The sequence below is a fragment of the Ranitomeya variabilis genome, chromosome 1 (genome assembly GCF_051348905.1).
Source record: "Ranitomeya variabilis isolate aRanVar5 chromosome 1, aRanVar5.hap1, whole genome shotgun sequence".
NCBI classification, from domain to species: Eukaryota; Metazoa; Chordata; class Amphibia; order Anura; family Dendrobatidae; genus Ranitomeya; species Ranitomeya variabilis.
Genome location: NC_135232.1, coordinates 854,940,417 through 854,959,098, shown reverse-complemented (window position 1 = coordinate 854,959,098; position 18,682 = coordinate 854,940,417). Strand labels below are relative to the sequence as shown.

The window sequence follows — 18,682 nt, the reverse complement described above, 5'->3', positions numbered from 1 at the left end:
GTATGTATGTAGTATGTATGTATGTAGTATGTAAGTATGTATGTAGTATGTATGTATGTATGCAGTATGTATGTAGTATGCATGTATGTAGCATGTATGTAGTATGTATGCAGTATATATGTATGTAGTATGTATGTAGTATGTATGTATGCATGTAGTATGTATGTATGTAGTATGTATGTATGTATGTAGTATGTAAGTATGTATGTAGTATGTATGTACAGTGGGGCAAAAAAGTATTTAGTCAGTCAGCAATAGTGCAAGTTCCACCACTTAAAAAGATGAGAGGCGTCTGTAATTTACATCATAGGTAGACCTCAACTATGGGAGACAAACTGAGAAAAAAAAATCCAGAAAATCACATTGTCTGTTTTTTTTATCATTTTATTTGCATATTATGGTGGAAAATAAGTATTTGGTCAGAAACAAAATTTCATCTCAATACTTTGTAATATATCCTTTGTTGGCAATGACAGAGGTCAAACGTTTTCTGTAAGTCTTCACAAGGTTGCCACACACTGTTGTTGGTATGTTGGCCCATTCCTCCATGCAGATCTCCTCTAGAGCAGTGATGTTTTTGGCTTTTCGCTTGGCAACACGGACTTTCAACTCCCTCCAAAGGTTTTCTATAGGGTTGAGATCTGGAGACTGGCTAGGCCACTCCAGGACCTTGAAATGCTTCTTACAAAGCCACTCCTTCATTGCCCTGGCGGTGTGCTTTGGATCATTGTCATGTTGAAAGACCCAGCCACGTTTCACCTTCAATGCCCTTGCTGATGGAAGGAGGTTTGCACTCAAAATCTCACGATACATGGCCCCATTCATTCTTTCATGTACCCGGATCAGTCATCCTGGCCCCTTTGCAGAGAAACAGCCCCAAAGCATGATGTTTCCACCACCATGCTTTACAGTAGGTATGGTGTTTGATGGATGCAACTCAGTATTCTTTTTCCTCCAAACAGGACAAGTTGTGTTCCTACCAAACAGTTCCAGTTTGGTTTCATCAGACCATAGGACATTCTCCCAAAACTCCTCTGGATCATCCAAATGCTCTCTAGCAAACTTCAGACGGGCCCGGACATGTACTGGCTTAAGCAGTTGGACACATCTGGCACTGCAGGATCTGAGTCCATGGTGGCGTAGTGTGTTACTTATGGTAGGCCTTGTTACATTGGTCCCAGCTCCCTGCAGTTCATTCACTAGGTCCCCCCGCGTGGTTCTGGGATTTTTGCTCATTCTGACCCCACGGGGTGGGATTTTGCGTGGAGCCCCAGATCGAGGGAGATTATCAGTGGTCTTGTATGTCTTCCATTTTCTAATTATTGCTCCCACTGTTGATTTCTTCACTCCAAGCTGGTTGGCTATTGCAGATTCAGTCTTCCCAGCCTGGTGCAGGGCTACAATTTTGTTTCTGGTGTCCTTTGACAGCTCTTTGGTCTTCACCATAGTGGAGTTTGGAGTCAGACTGTTTGAGGGTGTGCACAGGTGTCTTGTTATACTGATAACAAGTTTAAACAGGTGCCATTACTACAGGTAATGAGTGGAGGAAAGAGGAGACTCTTAAAGAAGAAGTTACAGGTCTGTGAGAGCCAGAAATCTTGATTGTTTGTTTCTGACCAAATACTTATTTTCCACCATAATATGCAAATAAAATGTTAAAAAAACAGACAATGTGATTTTCTGGATTTTTTTTTTCTCAGTTTGTCTCCCATAGTTGAGGTCTACCTAGATGTAAATTACAGACGCCTCTCATCTTTTTAAGTGGTGGAACTTGCACTATTGCTGACTGACTAAATACTTTTTTGCCCCACTGTATGTATGCAGTATGTATGTATGTATGTATGTATGTATGTAGTATGCATGTATGTAGCATGTATGTAGTATGTATGTAGTATGTATGCAGTATGTATGTATGTAGTATGTATGCAGTATGTATGTATGTAGCATGTATGTATGTAGTATGTATGCAGTATGTATGTAGCATGTATGTAGCATGTATGTAGCATGTATGTAGCATGTATGTAGCATGTATGTATGTAGTATTTTTTTTTTCATTCAACACATTAGCCGGATGATGGGACTATTACTGTCCCATCATTGGCTAATGTGTCAATCACTGTCAGTGTAGCAGGCATCGTCCGATGGGACTTGTAGTCCCATCGGACAATGCCTGCACACACACACAGAGCCCCAGCACGCTGCACAAAGACCCCCCACGCTGCACAGAGACCCCCCACGCCGCACAGAGACCCCCCCACGCCGCACAGAGACCACCCCACGCCGCACAGAGACCACCCCACGCCACACAGAGACCCCCCCACGCCGCACAGAGACCCCCCCATGCCGCACAGAGACCCCCCCATGCCGCACAGAGACCCCCCCATGCTGCACAGAGCCCGGGAAGCCCACATACAGCCCCGGCATGCAGCATAGAGCCCCGCAGAGAATTAGATACCTGGCAGGCCCGCACAGACCCCGCCCGCAGACACTCACAGTGTCTGCCCGCACACTGCCCACGCACCGCCCACACTCTTCCCCCCTCCGACACAGCATACAGAAGGACAGAAAGGTCTTATTTACGTTCCGATATTTGTGTCCCATTGACTTGCATTGGTATCGGGTATCGGTATCGGCGATATCCGATATTTTTTGGATATCGGCCGATCCAATCCGATACCGATACTTTTGAATATCGGAAGGTATCGCTCAACACTACACACGGATGATCATACAGAGAACACACGTGCGACTCTTGGCCGAGAGAATCAGACCGATTTTTTTATACGTTAAGTTTGACGCCGGCCTTAGGCTGATGATTTCACCTTTAGGCCGGGGTCACACTTGCGAGTGTGATGCGAGAAACTCGCATGAGTCTCTCGCATCAATAACCGGCACAGCCGCCGGCACTCAAGACCGGAGTGTGGGGCTGCATGTATTTCTATGCAGCCATACGCTCCGGTCCAAGTGCAGGCAGCTGTGCCGGGTATTGATGCAAGAGGCTAGTGTGAGTTTCTCGCAACCCACTCGCAAGTGTGACCTCGGCTTTAGTCAGAATCTTATATCAGGGCTTTCTAGAAAATTAAATCATTGGCACACCATCAATAATCAATTTCCTTATAAAGGGCAAAGTGCAATTCTCTACAATATGTCGTAGTTACAGTGTGGGAGGCCTTTTTTCTGTATCAATATCCCTTCATAGGATTTATTACTGGATTCATTCATTCTATTATCCTTGATATCCCAGTGTCCTATTTTTATTCATATTAGTGTCCATTATAACACCCTGGCACACACGCCCGGTGGATCGGTTATTACCGTATATACTCGAGTATAAGCCGACCCGAGTATAAGCCGACCCCCCTAATTTTGCCACAAAAAACTGGGAAAACTTATTGACTCGAGTATAAGCCTAGGGGGAAAAATGCAGCAGGTACCGGTGAATTTCAAAATTAAAAATAGATGCTCCATACCGTTCATTATGGCCCCATAGATGCTCCACATAAAGCTGTGCCACATATAATGCTCTGCACCGTTCATTATGGCCCCATAGATGCTCCACATAAAGCTGTGCCATATATACAATGCTCTGCACCGTTGCCCCATAGCTGTGCCACATATATAATGCTCTGCACCATTGCCCCATAGCTGTGCCATATAGTGCTCTGCACCGTTGCCCCATAGCTGTGCCATATATATAATGCTCTGCACCATTGCCCCATAGCTGTGCCATATAGTGCTCTGCCCCATTGCTGTGCCATATAGTGCTCTGCCCCATAGCTGTGCCATATAGTGCTCTGCCCCATAGCTGTGCCATATAGTGCTCTGCCCCATAGCTGTGCCATATAGTGCTCTGCCCCATAGCTGTGCCATATAGTGCTCTGCCCCATAGCTGTGCCATATAGTGCTCTGCCCCATAGCTGTGCCATATAGTGCTCTGCCCCATAGCTGTGCCATATAGTGCTCTGCCCCATAGCTGTGCCATATAGTGCTCTGCCCCATAGCTGTGCCATATAGTGCTCTGCCCCATAGCTGTGCCATATAGTGCTCTGCCCCATAGCTGTGCCATATAGTGCTCTGCCCCATAGCTGTGCCATATAGTGCTCTGCCCCATAGCTGTGCCATATAGTGCTCTGCCCCATAGCTGTGCCATATAGTGCTCTGCCCCATAGCTGTGCCATATAGTGCTCTGCCCCATAGCTGTGCCATATAGTGCTCTGCCCCATAGCTGTGCCATATAGTGCTCTGCCCCATAGCTGTGCCATATAGTGCTCTGCCCCATAGCTGTGCCATATAGTGCTCTGCCCCATAGCTGTGCCATATAGTGCTCTGCCCCACAGCTGTGCCATATAGTGCTCTGCCCCATAGCTGTACCATACAGTGCTCTGCCCCATAGCTGTACCATACAGTGCTCTGCACCGTCCATTATTGCCCCATAGCTGCTGCTGCAATAAAAAAAAAATAAAACACATACTCACCTGTCTTGCAGCTCCTCGGCGCCATCTTCCCGGCGTCTCTCTGCACTGACTGATCAGGCAGAGTGCGGCGCGCACACTATATGCGTCATCGCGCCCTCTGCCTGAACAGTCAGTCAGAGCGGAGAGAGAGACGCCGGGAAGATGGCGCGACGCCCGGCGTGTGGAACCAGGATAGGTGAATATGCGATACTTACCTGCTCCCGGCGTCCCGCTCCTTCCCCCGGACAGCTGGTCTTCGGTGCCGCAGCCTCTTCCTCTGTCAGCGGTCACCGGCACCGCTGATTAGAGAAATGAATTATGCGGCTCCGCCCCTATGGGGGGTGGAGCAGCCTATTCATTTCTCTAATGAGCGGTCCCACGTGACCGCTCAGGGGAAGAGGCTGCTGCACCCGGAGACCGTGTAACAGGCAGGGGGAGCGCCAGGATCGCCGGGACTAGGTAAGTATATGACAGTGCTCACCCGCCGACCCCACCACCGATCATGACTCGAGTATAAGCCGAGGGGGCACTTTCAGCCCAAAAATTTGGGCTGAAAATCTCGGCTTATACTCGAGTATATACGGTATATTTTTATCAAGTTAATATAATTAAGTTATATTTTATTATGTGTTAATATGGTGCCCACTGGCCATCTAGCATCTGGCAGTGCCTGTAGGTTTTTTCAAGCCCCCTCAAAAAATGTTTCAGATCTGCGTCCTTGACCATAACAGGAAAATGCTCAGGATGGGGTTTAAAAGCATTAACATTACTGACTGTTCAGTGGGATTGATTGCTCCTTCTGGAGTAGTATTAATTCCAACTGGTGCTCTCACTCGGCTTGTCACTCAGCAGCCTCTCGCTCGGCCTGGACCTGCCACTCGGCCCCGTAAGCCTGTTGCTTTGCGGCTTTTCGCTCCACTTGGGCTTGTTGCTCTGAAAACTCACACTCTGCTCTGCTTTCTTGTGCAAAAGCAGCATCCACATTTGAGGGTCACATCTTCCCATTTGCTGCAGAATGAGTAGCAAGCAAGAGTCTATTCCAGTCTGGGAGTTATAGCTGCAGCTGGCCTCCTGAGTCAGACAGTTCTGGAACTGGGTCCACAGCTGGGCATCCTGGTGCTAAACTGGTCCCTGGCTTTGATGCCACATCGTGTTGGTGCCTGGCAGCATCTTCAACCAAGGCACAGATCAACATATTTTTGGTCTTTTTTGACCCTTTGAGACCTCGCTCCTCACACAAATGAATCAGCACAACTTTCTCGTCCTTCTTCTAAGCAGCTTCCATCTTAACAGTCACTCTCCAAATTAAGGATAGAGCAGAAAAACAAGCCAGGGGGAGGGATGCAACGGCTACATGTACAGTATTGTTTCCTGTATAAATAAACACTGAGTCCGATCCATAGAACTCTGGACAGAGTCGTCGCATGGACTGTGCAACCTTTTAGTGACAGGGATGAATTTTCACCCCAGATTACTAATGCTCTGTGCTATCCCAATGCTTTCCACCAGTTTGTCAAGGATACGCAGCCAGGGGGTCGCGCAAATCCCATCGCTGCCACCAGTTTGTTACAGATAAAGCCGGTGAGATCACAGAGATCATGGTCCTGACAATCACACAATTGACAGACGAGTGATGGGACCTCTGCATTCCATAACTTAATTATTTTTCCTTCTTAGTGTTGCAATTTCAGAGTTGAGGAGCCTATAAAGAAATTATCTGCATAAAGTTTTTTTGCAGGGTACAAGATATGAATTTTGTTATGTTGTCCATCAATGTGATGTCCATAAATCAACCAAAAATACATTCTCCATACTTTATGGAAAATGTGTTCTATTTAAAAAATATTATAGTGAATAAATAACTGTTAATCCCTAGATGAACCATATTATAAATAAAATATATAGTTGTAACTGATTCTGTTTGTAAGTTTCATGTAATCCTTAGTTTTCTTTTACCCCCTCCTCTCCCATGTGACCACAAATTTACAGTTCGTCTAAAAATTAATGTAAAAATAATTCCTTATGAAAATTACAATATAGCCCCGTTGACATGGTATTTAAAGGGAAATGGGTTTTTGCTATGTAATCTGAAACTAACTAAATGCTGTAGGAACACAGACCCTGATTCCAGTGATGTATAAATTCCAAAGCAGTGTTCTACTGATTCAATGCAATCAGTGTCTTATCAGAAGTAGACTATCACTGCAGGACAACTGGCCTTGTGCATCCTAGTCCAGCCACATTCTCAGCACTGATTAGCAGCTCTGTCACTATACAATGTACACAGAAAGCTGTGGTGTGATCGGGGTTATCTACAGCTCAACAACTGAGCTCTGCTATCTGCAGCAGAGAATACTGTGATTCTATCATATATGCTGCAACCAATATACTAAGTAATACATCACTGGAATCGGGGTCTCTGCCCCTACCTCATGGGGCTGTCAGATTCTTAGCAAAATCAGATTCCTTTTAATATACATGCAGTATATTACAGTTTATTGTGCTCTTTGTACATGAACTTTTTGCTGTTTTCTATAACCTCTAGGTATCTTCTTCTTATGCCTTAATTTATCACATAATTTATTTTATTACCCCAACAAAGAAAACAAGAGGCTGAACTTTAATTCACAAGATCTTTTATTTCAAGTTGTAAAATAGCTCTTTATACTTTATTAGTTTGAGTCTTCTGAAACTTGTACTAATGATCGAATATCAAAAGTTCCAGGTCTTGTTCCTCAGTGAGACTGCAGTCTGTGGAAAGAATAATTAGACTAATTGGCACAAATGCAATTAAATCAACAAATTCAAGATGTAATCATACAAGGGACACATGGGGCATTGGGCTGCTTGTGAGTTGCTGTAAAATCATAGAATAATATCATCTGTGCACCTTAAAAAGTCCAACGTGACTAAAGTTTGTGTTCTTTTTGCTAATTGAATACAGACAATGATGAACGGAGGATGAAAGATATAAAAATAAATAAATAAAAGCGGGTCAACAGATTCACAGATAAATATAGAAGTTACTGTATATTAATGTTCTATATAATATTATAATAATGTATCGGTGTTTCGCTATTATTGCCAACTCACGATTTTACCATGGCAAAACCATCTTGTTCTTTTAGGATCTACTTTCTGGTATGGCTATTTGTGTAGAATTTCACATATTTACCTCCTTTATACTAGTGCGATAGCAAAGTCTTCAACTGTACATGAAAATCTGGTCTCTGGAAGGAAAAAACCCCAAATGTAAATATCAAGAATTAATCCATCAAAAATACAAGGGACGTTTACAGAATAGACATCCCTTCTTGAAACTCATTTTCTTCAGTTTTCTGGTCTCATTTATAAATACAAATTTGCCAAAACTCTGGTTTATTTTTCATCAAAAGTTCAAAACTGATCTACATCTATCATTTGTTTTGGGCACTTTTAGTTACAAATAAACATTGCTTGACGTGGAGGGAGAGGGCTTGAATTAAATGCAACAACGTGAACCTCAATTGCACCAAACATTGTCTCAAAATATTGGTGTAAAAAAGCTACTCAATAGATGGCATAAAGTTATACAAAAGTGTCTGAAGATATGCAACAATTCTTATTTATATTTGGTATATTTTCCCACTAAACGTACATGTAAATATTAGCCAGGAGTAGTAAATTTGTCCAACAACTTGGGTAAATGTTAGTATTATGTTTTATCACTGACCATACATAATTTTTTCCTTCATGTGATGATTTTCATCTAATTTGGTGGGGATTGACAGAGAAACAACTTAAGCCACTGATCAGACAGGACACATATTGGCAGCACGGTGGCTCAGTGGTTAGCATTGCAGCGTTGGGGTCCTGGGTTCAAATCCCACCAAGGACAACATCTGCAAGGAGTTTGTATGTTTTCCCCGTGTTTGCGTGGGTTTTCTTCAGGTTTTCCGATTTCCTCCCACACTTCAAAGACATCCTGATAGGGAATCTAGATTGTGAGCCCCATCGGGGACAGTGACAATAATGTCTGTAAAGTGCTGGGGAATGTGATGGATATATAGGAAAGCCTAATAAATTATATGACCCGAGAGTTGCTAGAGTGAGCAGACATGTACCACGTGATTCACGTTCTCTCTATTTCTTTGCACTCTCTAATTCCTAGTCTTGTACAGTGTCCCTTGCCGCAGGCGACATGCACAGTAGACCCTCTTATCCTTTGGTATTTATTATGATGTCTGTCCCAATGCACTTATACTGTATCTTTTCTGTTTTACAGAGGAAGAGAATGACATTACATTTGCTCAATATCTCCTCTGATCAGCAGAAAAGTCTGTATTGAGGCGAGCTGAGCTCAAAGCAAAAAAATACGTCAAATACATAGGAGGAAACTGCACATTACACTTTAGTTAGTTTAAAAGTCCTAAATCTAGAAACAGAAACTTATTAATGGGCTTAAATACAAAATATGTCATGATTTAATGATTTATTTAAGTCCACGATAGTCTTCACTTACACTGCAAGATAATTGTGAACGAGTGTTTTTAAAAAAGCGATTATCTTGCCGTGTAAACAGGCTGCCGATCACCAAATCAAAAGTTCTCATTCCTCCGGTGAAATGATCTTTTGTGCACAGTAAAAGATCACCATTTTCGGTGTTGCGTAGTCCTGTGTAGCCTATGTGGACTAAGCAATCTAGTATACGGTATCTAGCCAAACCAACGCCGATCGGTAAATGTTTACTCATCCGCGATCTTTCCCTGTAAACAGACCTTAACTCACCTTAACTCACCTTAGATCTAAAATAGCTTCAATTACAGTAAAGTAAAGCAACCTATTTAATAGGTCTGTTCACATGGACTGACCGGCAGCACTGAGTGACCGCTGATCGGTAAAGCTTTTCTAATCGGTGGTTGTTTATTAGCTTGTTTACACAGGCAGACTGTGGTAAACGATGTGCACTGAAATAAGTTTCCATATTTCTTATAAGTGGACGATACATTGACAAGAACAGTGATGTTATGCAAAAGATCACTTCACCCAATGAATGCTTTTATTACAAGGGAGCAGGAGCCTATGCACACTGAAAAATTATAGCAAATTATTAAAAACTCTCGTTCACTATAATCTTTCAGTGTAAATGCAGATTAATTCACGCTAGATGTAAAATAGCTGCAGTCACAGTGAACAATAATACATGAAACTTACTTCACTGTCAAAGCAGGCTTGCTGATCTTCTGCTTCACAGCACTTCACTCTTATTTCATTGAATTTTCCCATAATCTGATGTCTTTTCTCATGTGGGGTATCAGGCTTGTCTTTCAGGACACGAATCAACAATCTGCAATTTATTTATAAAAGGATGGAACAATAAAGGCAACAAGAACAAACTAAAAGAATATCTGTACATTGCATGTTTAGCATCGCCCAAGCCTAAAAAACTGCTAGGATATTTGGCATCCCGACTCATCTACAATTCGAGATCTTTTTCTACTATAATAGAATTTATGAAATGTAGTATCACTCAAGAATTGGATGTTACTTATCTAGTTAGCTTTTTATCAAAGGGTAAAGGGAACATAAGCAATAATAACATTGGCTCCAGATGTAATTAACGAACTTACCCAAGCCTCTTGTGTTTCTGCTCCTCTTCTGTCCCATGACAGATATCGATATCAGCACCATGTTTGTAGTGAGTTACATCAATCTCTGGTGCTTTGTAAGATGGGTCAAGACCAAGTTTTGAAAAGCATGGTCTTCTGTCCGAATGAGAGTCAAAGCAACAACGATGAACTTGGTCGTTTATGAATGTTTGTGATTCTATTTCACATATTTCTCCTAGAAATATGTCCATCTGGAAATGCAAAAATAAGTATATTTTAATTGATGAAAAACTGTTATCAGTATAGATTATAGCCAAAAATCTAATAAATTGTGCCTTCTGTATTCAGTATCAATTGTTATTAGCAAAGCAATGCCAACTGGTAATTAGCCTTAGAGTGCCTTCAAGCACAGCGTTTGTGATAATTTTGGGGCATTTTTTGGCATTTTATTAACAGGGTTTTCTACTATCTAAATGTCTCTAATTTATAAGGTGGATTATGTGCACTGTATTCAAAAGGGCCATAACTCTGTCGCTAAATTGCTTGATTGTTACTCACATTTTTGCACAAATCAATGTTACTTAAAAATGTTTGATTTCTGCCATTTTTTTGCCCGTTCCAACTATTTTTTGAAAAGTGGGCAGAAACTGGGGGCAGGGTCAAGCGCGACCAACAAACTCATCATAATTTAAACAACAAAAGTGGCATAAATTACATAAGAAATGTATGTCGGGCCCTGGCTGGCATAGGTTTCTAAAGGTAGTGCAGGGCAGTTGCCAGATGCGCCAAAGTCAATAAAAGGAGCACACCTGGTATGAACGCGATGCATTTTACTCCAATGTTTCCGTCACTGATACTAGCATACAAAATACCAGCCTGAAAGAATTGGGGCCAAAGCGTTTTGATAAGTTTTTGGGTTGTGCATGAGACAAGAATTTATATAATTTGCAAAAAGAGGAAAAAAAGAACCACTGTAGGATATGCACACCACCAATGTTATGTTAAAAGGGAAAAACTTTATTAACAATTGAAGGTTAAAACATAATTAAACCATGTGGGTCCCCCCCATGCAATAAACATACCACATTGGTACCACGTGACTTCTGGTTCCTGCCATGACACGCCGACGCTCACTGGCACACACTGACCATTAATGATTTAAGGTATTTAAAACGTGCATTAACTGCTAGTGCTACTTCTCCTGACGAAGCCGTTCTGTTGACGGCGATACGCGTGGGGTACTGGTCTCCTCCTCCCTTGCTCCTCTTCTCCATTGATCCCCGTGTCAGACGGGTTCCAGGTGGCCAGGCATGTTTTTCTCATGCAGGGCCCATGTTGCAGGTTCAGTGAGGTGCGATTTTGGCACCTTCATCTATTTATTTAGCTTACACCCTAGGGATTGTCTGTTGCCCAGCAGTATAGGTATTGCTGTGATAGGCAATTGCTTGGTGTTATTTATTTAATTGAGTGTGTTGCCTGGTCTACTCTATAACATCGTGATACATATATTTAAAGGGATAAGTATTGTGTTTACAACATCCTAGGATTTTGATCATTATTTTCTATTTGATCATGCTGCTGTATTTATTGTCATGTTTGATGCATTAGGGGCATGTATTTTTTAGGGCCCATGAATTGTTACCAATGTGGTATGTTAATTGCATGGGGGGGACCCACATGGTTTTAATTATGTTTTAGCCTACAATTGTAAATTTTTTCCCTTTTAACATAACAGTGGTGATGTGCATATCCTACAATGGTTCTTTTTTTCTCTTTTTGCATGTTACACTTTCTCCACTGATATTGCACCCCGTTGTTTATAATATTTATAATTATTGAGTAGTGCGCCTTGTGCTTGGTTTTAATCTTGGAAGAATTTATATAATTGACTTTAGGAAGGACTCGTATGGTCCCTTTAGAAGTGTCAACTGCAGTCATTAAATAATTGCCAATCGACTATATATTAGCCAATCGGCTCTCAACATAGGCCAACAAACATTCTATATGCACAGAAAGATCATGAAAGCTATCATTCTGTCCCCATAAAGCCACTTGTTATTGGCAGGGTGAATGTGATGCCAATACATATTTTAAGCCTGTTTAAAAATCATTGCACACGATGAACAAACATTTTCTAGTTAATCAGGAGTTTGGTGGAATATTTGGATGGTCCTAGACTAAGGAACGAGTGCTCTTATGAACACTCATTCCCTGATTATTGTTTCGTCAAAATGGGCCATTTCTTCTATATAGCCAGCAGAGTTCTGCATATGAAGGCTGCACTTAGCTGTATGGCATCCATAAGTGGCTGTTGGGCACTGTCGGTATAAACTGATTAACTGCTAGAAGCATAATTTTGGAGTCTGAATGAACCTGACATATTTTTCTGTACGATTTGTATGTTGGTAGACACCTATGGAGCTCTTTGGCAGCCAATATACATATCCAAGTTTCAATTAAAGATTTATTTCTTTATTTGAAAATCAATGTGTGCACGAATGTTGAGGGGACATTCTGTATTATTTCTATAAGATTGTGAACATTTTGTGCAATGATTTTCATGGACCCTTCACAGTATCTACGCCAATTCAAGTGGTAAGGTTTAAAAGCTTTTTTTGGATTATTATTTTCTAATGTGACCTGATCCATGAAATTAAAAGAATCAGTACCTAGGACCGCACCTAGGACTTTAGGACAGAACACATGAAACATACCTTGTCTTCTAAACAAGACAGTCTTTGGTTCTCAGGAAGTGCACAACACTCGCCAGGAACTTTCGACATTTCACCAATGGTTCTAAGAAGAATTTCATGTGACATCTGTGGCATTGTTGGTACCATTATTCCTAGCAATCTGACAAGCACAAAAATATCTCCTACATTAGGAAACTTTCTTATCAAATTACTTAAAACTAGGATTCATGTTTTTAGACAGTATTTGTACAATCATACAGCAATCACTTACAATCACTTTGATTGACTCTAAGGTCAAATCAATAAATTCAGTTTAATGCTCCATACAATAGACTCTTGGGCTTTAATCACAGTAATTAAACATTCAGCATATAGAATTATTCATATATTCCACAGAATACAAGTGCATATCTAAATATCAACCAGGTCAAAATAATACCTACTGTATAATCACTATGTATTCTATTAACAGAACAATTTTTTGTATCTTTTTTGTCTGACCCCAACAATAGTTAAGTTAGTCACAGAATTACTGATGGAAACTTACTCAGCATGAAAAACATGAGGTTCAACATTTGCAAAAGCGTCACAATTTTGCTTTGCTAGAGCTTGGATTTCTTTGATTCTGGCTTCAAACAGTTGAGGCTGTGAAGAAACCAAAAGTAGATTATTTCTATAACCTGTTTTTTACTTTGACAGGTGATTGTCTAGGTAAGGCCGGTTTCACATTTGCGGTTGTGTCCGCAGCGTTTCTTCCGCAAATATCCGCATGCGTTATGTATTCCTATCTTTAACATTAGGGCCGCATGCGTTTGCGATCGTTCGCGTTTTACCGCGTTTGACGCCGCATGCGTCGTAACGTCGTCTGCGGCTTGTCGCGGAAATGCAACATGTAGTAATTTTTAGAGGCGTCAATTTGCCGCCTGGAATCGTATGTGGTTGATTGCGCAAGGAATGCGCCAAAAAAACACATTGCTGTCTATATGAACGCATGCGTTTACAAGCACATTCGTTTACTTGCGTTCGTGAACGCATGTGTTCCACAAGAGAAAAACATGTCTAAACACTGATAAGCCACCCCACACATACAAGGTGATAAAGGGAGGGAGTGGACATATAAAAGGTCACTACTCAGCAGACACAGAAGCAGACGAGACACAGGCTACATCCTTGGAGGAAAACAGGACACTGAACAATGTGAGAATATCCTATCCAATGCCTTTATTTTCTATTTTCTGTCTCTACATGTCCTAATTTCTGCTATTTCTTTCTTTCTGCATGCATCAGAATGTCTTCTTCTTCTGATGAGGAGCAACGTCCTGGGCCTTCTGAAGTAGAACATGTCAGTGAGGTGAGTACTTGCCTCCTCAGATTGGTAAGTATTCACTGTCACATCTACACATATGACAATTTTGGTTTTCCATTTTTTTAGAGCTCTTCTTCTACTGCGGCTGAGACTGGGCAGGAGCAGCGGAGTCACGGTCGGGTGGCAAGGCGGCAGCGTGTATTTATACAAGGCTGACTGTTTACTGTAACCTCACTTTACTATTCTTGAATCTTCCTTTCTTTACTTTCCTCTTTTTTTAACCAAATTGAGCAGGGCATGTCGGAACACCTTACTCCTGATCTCCAGCTGAGTGTCATGCAGGCCTGCAATGCTGCTTACGTGCAGGCTATGCAGCAGAGTCGGTATTTTCAGCAGACAGTGGCGGCATATCCACCTGTGCCTTCACTGTCACAATTATCCTCAATGCCGACCTCTGCTGCATACCACGGCATGGCCACCTCTATTCCTAACAGTGCTGGACACCAGTACAGCACCACCACCATGCCGAGTGCTGTTGGACATCCCACCGCCACCACCACCACTATGACAACTGCTGCTCCTGCTTGGACCTCCTCCACTGACACCATGATGCAGCAGGACCCTTGCATGGCCTTCCGTACCGTCACCACCACGATGCAGCAGGACCCTGGCATGGCCTTCCGTACCGCCACCACCACGATGCAGCAGGACCCTGGCATGGCCTTCTGTACCGCCACCACTACGATGCAGCAGGACCCTGGCATGGCCTTCCGCTCTATGAGCATTATGGACTCTGGCATGGCTGCATGCTCTACGAGCAACAAGAGGACATTTACACAACATTGTCCTGCCATGACACATGTCCAATATCAGAATCAAAAAAGGCAGCAAATTGGTCCCACATGTGACCAACTTCAGCAGTTGACCGCAGCAGGTGATGCTGATAATCGGGCAGTGGGTGTGCAACTGGTTCATCCAGTTCAGTGTTGGGTTTCTCCTTTGCCATTGTATAATTGTGCAGAATCACACAGGCTTTGACCACTTCGTCGACTGTCTCCATTTTTAGATTAATGGCTGATGCAAGAATGCGCCATTTTGAGACTAGAATGCCAAAGGTACACTCTACTGTTCTTTGGGCCCTGGTCATTCTGTAGTTAAAGATCCTTCTAGTGTGGTTCAAGTCCCGACTGGAATATGGCTTCAGTAGGTTTTCACACATCTGAAAGGCCTCATCCCCAACCATAACAAATGGCATCGGTGGACCTTGAGTGCTGGGGAGCGGTTGTGGCCGTGGAAAATTAAAATTTTTGCCATACACACGGCGGCCCATATCAGAGTTCTTAAAAGTCTGGGAATCGTTGCCACGGCCAAAAGCTCCAATGTCCACGGCAATGAAGCGACAGTCCGCATAGGCTATTGCCATGAGCACAACAGAAAAATATTTTTTGTAATTGAAGTACTCCGATCCTGTTCTGGTTTGATAATGCAAATGTGCTTTTCATCCACCGCTCCCAAACAGTTGGGGAAATCACACACATTCCAGAATTTTTCCGCAATTTCAAGCCACATTTCCGCGGTGGGTAGGGGTATAAACTCTTCCCGGAGTACATTCTACAAAGCCCGGCAGGTGTCCGCAACTATTCCGGACAGGGTGGATATTCCGAGCCGGTATTTGAAGTGGAGGGATGATAAACTGTCTCCGGTTGCCAGAAATCTGTAAGAAAAACAAACCAAAAAAAAATTACAATCTATTTTCTATTTATGGTGTGGTTACGCTAAAGACAGAAAGGAAAATACCCAAAAAATACATGTCAGAACACCAAAAATTTGGACTGTCATTGGTTTAGGTTTGGAACGTACCTTAATGTAACCAGTAGACATTCCTCGGGTGGAATCGCTCTACGGAGCTGAGTGTCCTGTCTCCGTATGGCTCCTTGGACACGAGCAAGCAAATCCCGGAACGAGTCTTGCGACATCCTTGTATATTCATGGAATTTCTCTGGGTTGGCATTAAGCTCGCCATACAGCGTGTGATAGGCTCCACGGCTTTCACGTAGTTCGATAATGGGGTGTCTCCAAAAACGCCTATGATGTCTCCTTCTCCATCTTTCGCGATTTCTGTCTTGCTCCCAAGCAAACGCACAGGCAAGAAACAACTTGATGCTTAAATCCAGGTTGAAATAAAAGCTCTCCATGCGAAGATCCATTCTGACACAGCACACAGGAGCAAAATCTGAAGATTTCAGCTGTTCAAGGGTCTATATATTGAGATCCCATAATACATGCCCTCTGTAGTCCCATTGGCGGTTTCTGGTTATCTCGATTTTTCACCCTGTAAAATTTGTCACCATGCGCACCAAAAATGCAAACGCAGGAAAAAACGCATAGAAAAGCATGCAAACGCGACATTTTTTTAACCGCATGCGTTTCCGCATGCGTCTAAAAAACGCCGCGTTTGTACGCGTTTCCAAGATTTTTTTCCTGCACTTGCGGAAGCGGATTAAACGCTGTGGATTCGAACACCAATGTGAAACTAGCCTAAAAGACATCTTACCGCAGCCTTGTAACAATCCGCAGGATGTTCCTCTGCACAGCACTTCTTGAGCAGGGCTTCATAGTCTTTAGCAACTCCTATACAGAATAGGTCAGATAATTCTGGATGCCTTTTCGCATATTCAAAAAGGAACCTACAAGAGAGCATAAATATTAAAACAATATTAGATGCTGTAAACTACATTATCATGACAATTATGGACATATATGTCACAGTAAAATTTCCTTCAAGTAGATTTAAAATAAAAAAATTATTGGAATATATTTATAAATATGACAACTGAATACAGAGTGATCGATTTCTACTGTAGTGTTTATTTCTGTTAACGTTGATAATTATGGCTTACAGCCAATGACAACACAAAAGTTATTATCTCTGTAAATTAGAATGCATTATAACATCGGCTTGAAAAATGATTTTCCATCAATTACTGCATCAATGTGGCGTGGCATGTAAGTAATCAGCCTGTGGCACTACTGAGGTGTTATGGAAACCCAGGTTGCTTTGATAGCAGCCTTCAGCTCGTCATCATTGTTGGGTCTGGTGTCTCTCATCTTCCTTTTGACAATACCCCATAGATTCTCTATGGGGTTAAGGTCATGCGACTTTGCTGGCCAGTCAAGCACAGTGATACTGTTGCTTTTAAACCAGGTATTGGTATTTTTGGCAGTGTGGACAGGTGCCAAGTCCTGATGGAGAATAAAATTTCCATCTCCAAAAAGCTTGTCAGCAGAGAGAAGCATGAAGTGTTCTAAAATTTCCTGGTAGACGGCTGCGCTGACTTTGGTTTTGATAAAACAGTGGACCTACACAAGTAGGTGACATGGCTCCCCAAACCACCACTGATTGTGGAAACTTCACACTAGACCTCAAGCAGCTTGGATTGTGTGCCTCTCCACTCTTCTTCCAGACTCTGGGACCTTGATTTCCAAATGAAATGCAAAATTTACTTTCATCTGAAAACAACACCTTGGACCACTGAGCAACAGTCCAGTTCTTTTTTCTCCTTTGCAATAGAAGCTTCTGGCGTTGTCTGTTGGTCATGATTGGCTTGACACAAGAAATGTGACACTTGTAGCCCATGACCTGGATACGTCTGTGTGTAGTGGCTCTTGACGCAATGACTCCAGCAGCAGTCCACTCCTTGTAAATCTCCCCCAAATTTTTGAATGGACTTTTGGGTTTTAATTGACTGTAAGCCATAATCATCAACATTATCAGAAATAAACACTTGAAATAGATCACTCTGCTTGTAGTGACTCTATATAATATATGTTTGACTTTTTGTATCGAAGAGCTGAAATAAATTAACTTTTTGATGATTATTATTATTATTATTTATTATTATAGCGCCATTTTTTCCATGGCGCTTTACATGTGAGGAGGGGTGTACATAATAAAAACAAGTACAATAATAATAATAAGTATATACAGTACAGACCAAAAATATGGATACACCTTCTCATTTAAAGATTTTTCTGTATTTTCATGACTATGAAAATTGTACATTCACACTGAAGGCATCAAAACTATGAATTAACACATGTGGAAATATATACTTAACAAAAAAGTGTGAAACAACTGAAAATATGTCTTATATTCTAGGTTCTTCAAAGTAGCCACCTTTTGCTTTGATGACTGGTTTGCACACTCTTGGCATTCTCTTGATGAGCTTCAAGAGGTAGTCACCGGGAATGGTCTTCAAACAATCTTGAAGGAGTTCCCAGAGATGCTTAGCACTTGTTTGCCCTTTTGCCTTCACTCTGCGGTCCAGCTCACCCCAAACCATCTCGATTGGGTTCAGGTCTGGTGACTGTGGAGGCCAGATCATCTGGCGTAGCACCCTATCACTCTCCTTCTTGGTCAAATAGCCCTTACACAGCCTGGAGGTGTGTTTGGGGTCATTGTCCTGTTGAAATATAAATGATGGTCCAACTAAACGCAAACCGGATGGAAAAGCATGCCATGCTGGTTCAGTATGCCTTCAATTTTGAATAAATCTCCAACAGTGTCACCAGCAAAGCGCCCCCACACCATTACACCTACTCTTCCATGCTTCACGGTGGGAACCAGGCATGTAGAGTCCA

The 18,682-nt window shown here is 42.2% G+C and overlaps 1 protein-coding gene across 1 annotated transcript in view; it reads right to left on the bottom strand.

Moving 5' to 3' along the window:
* Window positions 1-7,073: 7,073 nt before the first annotated feature.
* Window positions 7,074-18,682, bottom strand: part of LOC143787863 (albumin-like) — a 64,536-nt gene continuing 52,927 nt past the window's right edge. The window contains exons 9-15 of the mRNA XM_077276985.1: window positions 16,596-16,728; window positions 13,283-13,380; window positions 12,757-12,895; window positions 10,064-10,293; window positions 9,648-9,780; window positions 7,630-7,684; window positions 7,074-7,205 (exon numbers count right to left, since the gene is read on the bottom strand). Coding sequence (XP_077133100.1) covers window positions 7,640-7,684; window positions 9,648-9,780; window positions 10,064-10,293; window positions 12,757-12,895; window positions 13,283-13,380; window positions 16,596-16,728 — 778 coding nt within the window. The 3' untranslated portion in view covers window positions 7,074-7,205; window positions 7,630-7,639. The remainder of the gene's footprint in view (window positions 7,206-7,629; window positions 7,685-9,647; window positions 9,781-10,063; window positions 10,294-12,756; window positions 12,896-13,282; window positions 13,381-16,595; window positions 16,729-18,682) is intronic.